At 36.3% G+C, this 9,164-nt stretch overlaps 2 protein-coding genes across 2 annotated transcripts; both read left to right on the forward strand.

Moving 5' to 3' along the window:
• Positions 1-397: 397 nt before the first annotated feature.
• LOC101222175 (probably inactive leucine-rich repeat receptor-like protein kinase At5g06940) lies at positions 398-4,143 on the forward strand. Its single transcript, XM_004144611.3, has 2 exons — positions 398-2,865; positions 3,435-4,143. Exons 1-2 carry the CDS (start codon positions 516-518, stop codon positions 3,806-3,808), a joined length of 2,724 nt encoding a protein of 907 aa, XP_004144659.2. The 5' UTR covers positions 398-515; the 3' UTR covers positions 3,809-4,143.
• A 392-nt stretch (positions 4,144-4,535) lies between these two features.
• LOC101209212 (FK506-binding protein 5) lies at positions 4,536-8,664 on the forward strand. The gene is made up of 3 exons (XM_031884013.1): positions 4,536-5,173; positions 5,262-6,197; positions 7,433-8,664. Exons 1-3 carry the CDS (start codon positions 5,165-5,167, stop codon positions 8,444-8,446), a joined length of 1,959 nt encoding a protein of 652 aa, XP_031739873.1. The 5' UTR covers positions 4,536-5,164; the 3' UTR covers positions 8,447-8,664.
• The last annotated feature ends 500 nt before the right edge of the window (positions 8,665-9,164 follow it).

The following is a 9,164-nucleotide window of genomic DNA, read 5'->3' on the forward strand; positions in this document are numbered from 1 at the left end:
CCAATGTTGTTATTGTTACCGTTTGATCCTCAGAGGTAAAGGTAACAATAATAATAAATTTTAATCACAATGAAAAGTAATGAATCTCATTCATGTCTAGAGTTTCATCGCAATTAGACCCATTTTTATTACCATTTGAAAAACATAAAGCTAAAATTTGGATATATTTTATAAATATTTGGAGTGGTTTTGCAAATATTTATGAAAAATAAAAAGCTGAAATATTTATTATAAGTAAAAATTTGGCACTTCCTCCCCTTTGAAAGGAACGCCATGCAGGAAGAAAGAAGGGGCCAATGTTTCAACATTTTGTCATTTATTGGCCAAAAACTATACCCGTGATTCAAATCAACCATTATATTATTATATGAATCCCTCAACTTTTTTAATTCTTAATTCTTTCCAAGTCAATTTCTTTCCCCAAAAAATCGTTTCTCGAGAATTTTTTTCCCAAAGTAAAAGGCTCATGACTTTTTCCAACAAATTTCTCACTCCCTTTCTTCTTCGTTATATATATGTATATATATAAGTGGAGTACTGAAGTACAGAGCTCACTCTCACTCCCTCCCATGGCTTCCCCCTTCAAACCCCCATTCTTGCTCTCTTTGGCCTTCGCTTTCTTCATTTTGGGTTATTCTTCATCTGAGGAACCAACCCTTTTGACCTTTAAAGCCTCCATTAAAGATTCAACAAACTCTCTCTCGAATTGGGTTTCTTCTTCTCAGACCCATTTCTGTAATTGGACTGGAATTGCTTGTGTCACCTCCTCTTCTCCTTCTTTGCTTTCGGTTTCCGCCATTGATCTTCAGGGTCTGAACCTTTCTGGGGAAATTTCTTCTTCCATTTGTGAACTCCCTCGTTTGGCTCATCTTAATCTTGCTGACAATCGATTTAATCAGCCGATTCCTCTTCATCTCTCGCAGTGCAGGTCCTTGGAGACTTTGAATCTGAGTAATAATCTTATTTGGGGGACGATCCCAGATCAGATTTCTCTGTTTAGCTCTTTGCGAGTGCTTGATTTTGGGAAGAATCACGTTGAAGGGAAGATTCCTGAGGGCATTGGGGCTTTGAAGAGTCTACAAATTCTCAATCTTAGAAGCAACTTGATTTCTGGTACAGTGCCTTCTCTTGTTTTTCATAATCTGACTGAACTTCTGGTCGTTGATTTGTCTGAAAATTCTTATCTGTTGAGTGAAATTCCTAGTGAGATTGGGAAGCTTGAGAAACTTGAGGAGTTGTTGCTTCATAGCTCTGGTTTCTATGGTGAAATCCCTTCGTCTTTGTTGGGCTTGAGAAGTTTGAGTGTTTTGGATCTTTCTCAGAACAATCTCACTGGGAAAATCCCCGAAATGTTGGGTTCTTCTTTGAAAAATTTGGTGTATTTTGATGTTTCTGAGAATAAGCTTGTGGGGTCTTTCCCAAATGGGTTTTGTAGTGGAAAAAGCCTTGTGAGTTTTAGTGTTCATACCAATTTTTTCGCAGGAAGTTTGCCTAATTCCTTGAACCAATGCTTGAATCTTGAAAGGTTTCAAGTTCAGAATAATGGGTTTTCTGGGGATTTTCCTGAAGCTTTGTGGTCATTACCTAAGATTAAGCTCATTAGAGCTGAAAACAATGGTTTCTCTGGTGAAATTCCAGAGTCTATATCAATGGCTGCTCACCTTGAGCAAGTTCAGCTCGACAACAACAGCTTTTCCAGTAAAATACCTTGGGGTCTTGGGTCGATTCGAAGCTTGTATCGATTCTCTGTTTCGCTCAATCGCTTTTATGGTGAATTGCCACCAAACTTCTGTGATTCGCCATTAATGAGTATAATTAATTTATCACATAATTCTCTTTCTGGTCGAATTCCCGAGCCGAAAAACTGCAAGAAACTGGTCTCTTTGTCCTTAGCTGGCAATAGTCTTACTGGAGGAATTCCCACTTCCCTTGCAAATCTACCTGTGTTAACTTATCTTGATCTTTCTGATAACAATCTCACTGGTTCAATTCCTCAAGGACTCGAAAACTTAAAGCTTGCCCTCTTTAATGTTTCGTTCAATCGATTATCGGGCTCTGTTCCATTCTCTTTGATTTCGGGGTTACCAGCTTCATTTCTGCAAGGAAATCCTGATCTTTGTGGCCCTGGTTTGCAAACTCCTTGTCCTCATGGCCATCCAACAAACCATATGTATGGACTTAACAAAATGACATGTGCTCTCATCTCTCTAGCTTGTGTTTTAGGAGTTCTGAGTTTAGCTGCTGGGTTCATTTTGTATTATCGATCCTACAGACCGAAGTCCAGACTCGATAACTGGCATTCGGTCTACTTCTATCCTCTTAGAATCAGTGAGCATGAGTTGGTCATGGGGATGAATGAGAAAACTGCACAAGGATGTGGAGGAGCTTTTGGCCAAGTATTCATTTTAAGCTTACCAAGCCGTGAACTGATCGCTGTAAAGAAACTCATTAATTTTGGGAGACGTTCGTGGAAGTCGTTGAAAGCTGAGATCAAGACATTGGCCAAGATTAGACACAAAAATATCATCAAAATTCTGGGGTTTTGCCATTCTGATGATGCCATTTTTCTGATTTACGAATTCTTACACAAAGGAAGCTTGGCTGACTTGATATGCAGAAATGATTCATGTCTGAATTGGAATGTGAGATTGAGAATTGCCATTGAGGTTGCTCAAGGACTAGCGTACATTCACAAAGACTATGTCCCACATTTACTTCATCGAAACGTCAAGTCGTCGAACATTCTACTGGACGCCGACTTTGTCCCAAAACTCACTGATTTTGCTCTTCACCATATTGTTGGAGAGTCGGCATTTCACTCGACAGTAGCTTCGGAATCTTCTCACTCCTGCTATATTGCACCGGGTATACAGTTTTATTGTCAACATTGAATTAGATAATTAGTAAGCTAGGGTGCTTTAAAAACTTTTATGATCCAGAAAAACATCATTTTTATTGGAGTTGAGTTTAGGATTCTTTTGATAACTATTGTCCCATTTAGTAATCATTTGGTATTTGGTTTTTAGTTTTTCAAAATGAAGCCTATAAATATTAATTCAACTTCTAAATTTCTTTCTTTATTCTTTATTTTCTAGCAATGTTTTGAAAAACCAAGTGGAAGTTTCCAAAATTAGAAAAAAAGTAGTTTTTCTTTTTTTTTTTCTTTTTAAAATTTGGCTAAGAATTGAACCCTTTTGCTTGAGAGATATGAAGACCATGGTAAGAAATTAGGAGGAAATAAGCCAATTTTCAAAAACAGAAAATGAAAATTCTAATGGTTATCAAACATGGCTTGATTTCACGAGTAACCTAACCAAGTTCATTTTCTACTAAGATCCACAAGTCATTGTTCAAAATATGTTGCCAGTATAGTATTCAAGGGTAAGTGAAGTGGTATCTAAAGAGTCATATTTCATTTATCATTCTTAATACAGAATATAAATACAACAAAAAAGCAACAGAGCAAATGGATGTGTACAGCTTTGGTGTAGTGTTGCTAGAACTCTTGACTGGTAGACAAGCCGAGCGATCGGAATCAACAGAGGACTCTCTTGATGTCGTTCAGTGGGTGAGAAGGAAGGTGAACATAACCAATGGAGCTTCCCAAGTCCTGGACCCGAGTGTCTCAGAACATTGTCAACAACAGATGCTGGAGGCTCTAGACATTGCTCTCCAATGCACTTCTTTGATGCCTGAAAAACGACCTTCGATGCTCGAAGTCGCCAAGGCCCTTCAACTGATTGGCTCGACAACAAACCTTCAGGATGCAACCTTCTTGGGTGCAGAGGATAGTTCGGTTTCAAGCTGAAGATCTCTTGCTCCATGACTTGTTTCTGTATATCCAAATTCACATATCTTTCTAGGAGACCTTTTTTTATTGATGTTTGGGGCATGGTATTTCTTAGTGTACTCAACAATCAGTGGTAAATACAGGATTTGTTCAAGTTTCCTATTTTATTTTATTTTTCATTTTGATTTTCAATTGAAGTTACTTAAATTTTGGTGTAATGTAATGGCTTTGGAGTTTTGTGAGGAAGCATATGATCATTTTTGATGTTTTTATTTATGTATACAACATTGGAGTACCATAAACATGTACTTCTATAATTTTTAAATATATAAACTAGACAGTAGATATGGACATCTTTTGGTATTTTTATTCTTTTATATTTAAGAGTATTTAGGTTAACATATGCCTATCTTGCCTAATCTTGCGAGACAATTCATCTTATCCTACAATATTTGGATATCAAAAAAGCTTGTAGAAAATTAATTCTTACTTAGGCGGCCAACATATATTAAATCATTGACCTTTTAGCCATTTATTTAGATATCTTTTTTGTTATCATTGTAATGCCTAATTTATGTTCATTATTTTAGTTCTTATAGAAAATGATAGGTTTATTATTAGAAAAAGTTGATTTTGATGCAAGTGTGGTTCAATATCTAGAACTTGGTCTTGTGCTAGAAAACAAAGTATATGACAAATTTGTGAGTAGGGTTGATTGTTTTCAATTAGTTGCAGAAGATGAGGTGTATTCCAAATGAAGAATCCCAAAAGGATATGATGAATGCTCAAAATCATACATGTACATACCTGCACTCCAATGCCTTGTTAAGAAGTAGGAAAGGAGTGGAAGTGTGCAAGAAAAGATGTTCAAATCCTTCTGATTTCGAAGAAAGTGTTGGTTGGAGGGGTTGAAAAGAGTGCTGAAAGGGTGATAGTGATAGAGATCAGGAGGAGGCAAGGCAACAATGGTGGAATCAGAATGATCGGTAGATAAAATATGAGGAGCCCAAAATGGTGGAATCAGCTTTATAAGCTTAAATGAGATTTATTAGGAGGTTTGCTTGTCGAAAATAAGGGGAGTTTCAAACTGATTCTTTTATTGTTATTATTATTATTATATATAACGACTTTGAGAACCTTTAAGAAAAGGCCACGTTTGATTGACCCATTCTAAATTCTAATCCGCCATTGAAATCTGAATTTCAAGCTTTTTTTTTTTGTTTCCCTTTCCCTCCCTCCCTCTCTCTCTTCTTCAGACATATTCAACAATTTTCCAATCAATCTCCCCTTTCAATCCTTCCTCTCACTCCCAACAATTTCTCTGAAGAAGAAGAACCAAAAGGTTTTTGTTGTGTTTCCCTTGCCTTCACCAAAATGGACGCGGTATTCTTCTCTAAATGCATCTTTATTTTCAATTGCTTCCTCGAATTTCACGTTTTAACGGTCAACAACCATTATCTTTGTGTTTTAGGAATCTCCCAATGTGGATCTTCCCACCACGGATAAAGAAATCATACCGGAGAAGATTGAGGATGAAGAGATCAAAGAGCCTTTCATTCATTGCGAGCTTTGCGATGCCGAAATTGTTCATAAACTTGCTCAGGTTCTTCTTCCTGGATTGTCCACCGCTTGTGTCGATAATACCAGTGGCGACATCTTTCGAACCCCTGGCTCAGTGGCTGCCGATATCAGGAAAGAAATGGTGGATTATCTTACAATGAGGAGCGAAACTTGTGTTGCCGAATCTGTAATTTTAGATAATCCCTCAGAAGCTGAGGTATCTGATCACCCTTACGACATTATCTCTGATTTTGTTGATGATTTTTCTGCTACCAAGAGAAATTTGTTTAGTAGAGTTTCAGGATGGATTCTAAGTGAAAAAAGAGAGGATAAGATAGATGATTTCGTTCAAGAAATGGATGTTAATGGCTTTTGGCCACTTGATAGGAGAGAAGCAATTGCTCAAACTTTGCTTAAGAATGTAGATTTTAAAAGTGAGTTTCATTGTGATAAGAAATTTCACTCTGTAGAAGAACTAGCTGGGCATGTTGAAAACTGTGGCTTTAGGTCTTTAACTTGCACAAATGAAGGCTGCACTGCAAGATTTTGTGCAAGCCACGCAGAACAGCATGATTCCATTTGCCCCTTCAAGATAATTTTATGTGAACAGAAGTGTTCTGCCTTTATTATGAGACGTGAAATGGATCGCCATTGTATAACTGTTTGTCCAATGAAGCTTGTGAATTGCCCCTTCCATAATTTGGGTTGTCAATCCCCTGTTCCTTATTGTTTGATAGCGCAACATTGTTCAGAGAGTTTTGATTCTCATTTGCTCCACATTCTTCACTCTGTACACAAGGAAGCCAATGAAGAGACTCTTATACATAGACAGCAACAGCTTGAAGAGGTGAGGTTTTGCAAAGTTATTTGAATTCATTTATAACTTTTCTAATGGGAATTTACTTTGTGGAATCACTGCTAGAGTTATCAGACAAACTGAGAAAAACATTCATATATCAAAGTGTGATCTGATATGAAATATGCTCATTTTGATTTATACTTTGACTGTGATAAGCATATTGATTTTCCATGGGCATGAGTCTCATAAAGATTTTGTATGCTTTGTCTGTATGAATTTTCGGTTCTCATTGAACATAAATATTAGAATTACACTTCATCTTGATCATAAGGAGGAGTGCATCTTTTGTGATTTAGTTTTGGTTTAAATATTTGACTAGCTAAGAGACCTCACTTGTATATGATTAAATACTTAACTGCACTAGACTTAATGAGACAATAAATGGTGCAGATGTGATCTGGAGTTAAGTTTGCTCTTTGGGTGGATGTGAACTCAAATTTAGCGTTAATGAGCTTGATTGACCCCTAATATTTGGATGAGAATAGATTTTATGTCAGTAATTGTTGTTTTTGGTTGCTACTTTTGTAATTAGTTAATAGTTTCAATTTGTGTGTATGTATATATGTATATTTCTTTGAGTTAATTTGTTCTTGTAACCATAAGATGTATGCCCTCATTGTGATTTAATTTAACCTTCCGTTCATTTATATTGGGTAAAATCATAGGAAAACCTTAGGTGCAGATAGTATGTGGTATAATTTCTCTCCTAATCTATAAATGATTTGAGTTCCATTCACTTTATTTTATGTTACCTTCAATCTGTTTAATACCTATTCTTATAGTACGCATACAGTCGTAATATGATTAGTATGCTTATCACACACATCCTGACACAATGGAATCCAAGACCCTGGATGAATGGGAAGGAGGTATAAAGAGAAAAGATATAGCTAATTAGCTGTGTCCCTTTCTCTTTCTTTTGTGGAAAAGCTAAATAGTTGAGAACTTGGATTCAATCTTCGAGATAGATACCTCGATTTGATTGAATGGTGGTAATTAAGTCATCCTAGTGGGTCAAGCTGTTAAGTTTAGAATAGGTAAAGGACTAAATTTATGCTAAAATTTAAACTTCTAAGAGTACTGATGTTAACAGTGCTGTATAATCTGGAGTCTATTCATCGTGTATCATATAAGACAATGATTGTATTCAGTAAGCTTCATTTTCATCAATTACATTTGTGTCTTTATGTCTTTTCTAATTACATTTCTAATGGCTCTTCCAGGCATCATCACTTGACCACCTTAGAGGTCTTCAAAACTTGAGATTGTTAACCTCGAAAATCAAAGAAATGGATTCTCAGCTAGGACCGTTAGTAGTCATCTGCAGGGTCGAGGACACGGAAGAAGCAAAGGATGACTCTGACAAAAGTGACGAAGAGAAGGAGGCTTCTAAAGTAACTGAAAACACCAAGGACGCTGCCTCTAATGTAACCCAAGAAACGAAGGAGGAAATGCCTAATGGAAGTGAAGAAACAAAAGATGGCTCAATTGCAAATGAAGAAGAAAGGAAAGATGCATCTCCTACTGTAATTGAAGAAAGGGAAGCCATCATGTCTAGTGTAATTGAAGAAACGAAAGACGCTTTTAAGACAACTGAAGAAACGAAAGACGCTTCTGGCAAAAAAGAAGCCAGTGATGCTTCTTCTAGTGAAAGTGAAAACGAAGAGACGAAGGAAGCTTCTGACAAAAAAGAAGCCAGCAATGCTTCTAGTGAAAAAGAAGAAACGAAGGACGCTTCTGACGAAAAGGAAGCCAGTGATGCTTCTAGTGAAAAAGAAGAAACGAAGGATGCTTCTGACAAAAAAGAAGAAGCCCATGATGCTTCTAGTGAAAAAGAAGAAACAAATGATGCTTCAAATGAAAAAGAAACAAAAGATTTGTCAAATTCAACTGAAGAAACAAATGATGGTTCTAATGCAAAGGGAAAGATGAAGGATGATTCGGATTCAGAGGAAGAAATGAAGAATGCTTCTGATGTAAAGGAGGAAGAAGTGAAGAACGATTCTGATTCAGAGGAAGAAATGAAGAACGATTCTGATGTAAAGGAGGAAGAAATGAAGAACGCTTCTGATGTAAAGGAGGAAGAAGTGAAGAACGATTCTGATTCAGAGGAAGAAAATAACTATGATTTAGCAAAGGTGGAAGAAGTGAAGAAAGAAAGTGAAGAAAGTAAGGAGGAAGAAAAGAAAGATGCTTCAAATGTAGTAAAAGATGATGAAGATGAAGCTGAAAGATAAAAAAGAAAACACCATTTGGTGATGAAAGTGCAACTACAAAATGCTTGCTTCCCATCATCACATGGTCAGTTTCCCTTTCTTCAAACCAAAACAAAAATTCTTTTCCCTCTTGTTATTCTTTCTTATACAATATGATTCATATTTTCCCAAATTATATATATATATATTGTAAACTACTTATATTACTACTACACCCTATAAATTCTGTGTTCCTCCCATTTAAACTCTTTTAACTGGGACGCAAAATCGTCAAATGTTATAAACGAAAAAACAGAGATTAGGATTAGAAAAAGAAAATGTAGTGATGAGAATGTCACAAGATTTGAATTTGTGCATAGTATTAACATTGCTAAGTTGTAATCATTAGTACCAGAAGTAGTAAAAAAAATACAAGGATCGAAGATTTTTCCTTTTTGGGAAGAATGAGTAATTAATTGAATTACAATCCAAAATAGGGAGAACCCCAGAAAAAGAAATGAAGAATTATGACGTTGAGTCCTCCTCCTGCAGCAGTGGCAATGGCTTTGTACACAAAGGACAAGAATTGTGATTCTTAAGCCACTTGAAGATGCATGATTCATCATAAACATGCCCACACCGAATCCTTTATCACCTCCCTCTTTTCACAATGGACTTTTAAAGAGAGATAAAAACAGAGCATTGTGGTATGGAATCCTTGGAGTGGAGTTTCATGGAGGATCTAATAAGCTTTTTCGAA

This window comes from Cucumis sativus, chromosome 4, assembly GCF_000004075.3.
Source record: "Cucumis sativus cultivar 9930 chromosome 4, Cucumber_9930_V3, whole genome shotgun sequence".
Taxonomy (NCBI): Eukaryota; Viridiplantae; Streptophyta; class Magnoliopsida; order Cucurbitales; family Cucurbitaceae; genus Cucumis; species Cucumis sativus.

Bases quoted from the DNA above. Each gene is read 5' to 3' on its own strand.
- LOC101222175 (XM_004144611.3), top strand. From the start codon at position 516: ATGTATATATATAAGTGGAGTACTGAAGTACAGAGCTCACTCTCACTC. The intron at 2,866-3,434 runs GTATACAGTTTT...TTCTTAATACAG, and splicing joins CTCCTGCTATATTGCACCGG to AATATAAATACAACAAAAAA.
- LOC101209212 (XM_031884013.1), top strand. The intron at 6,198-7,432 runs GTGAGGTTTTGC...TGGCTCTTCCAG, and splicing joins GACAGCAACAGCTTGAAGAG to GCATCATCACTTGACCACCT.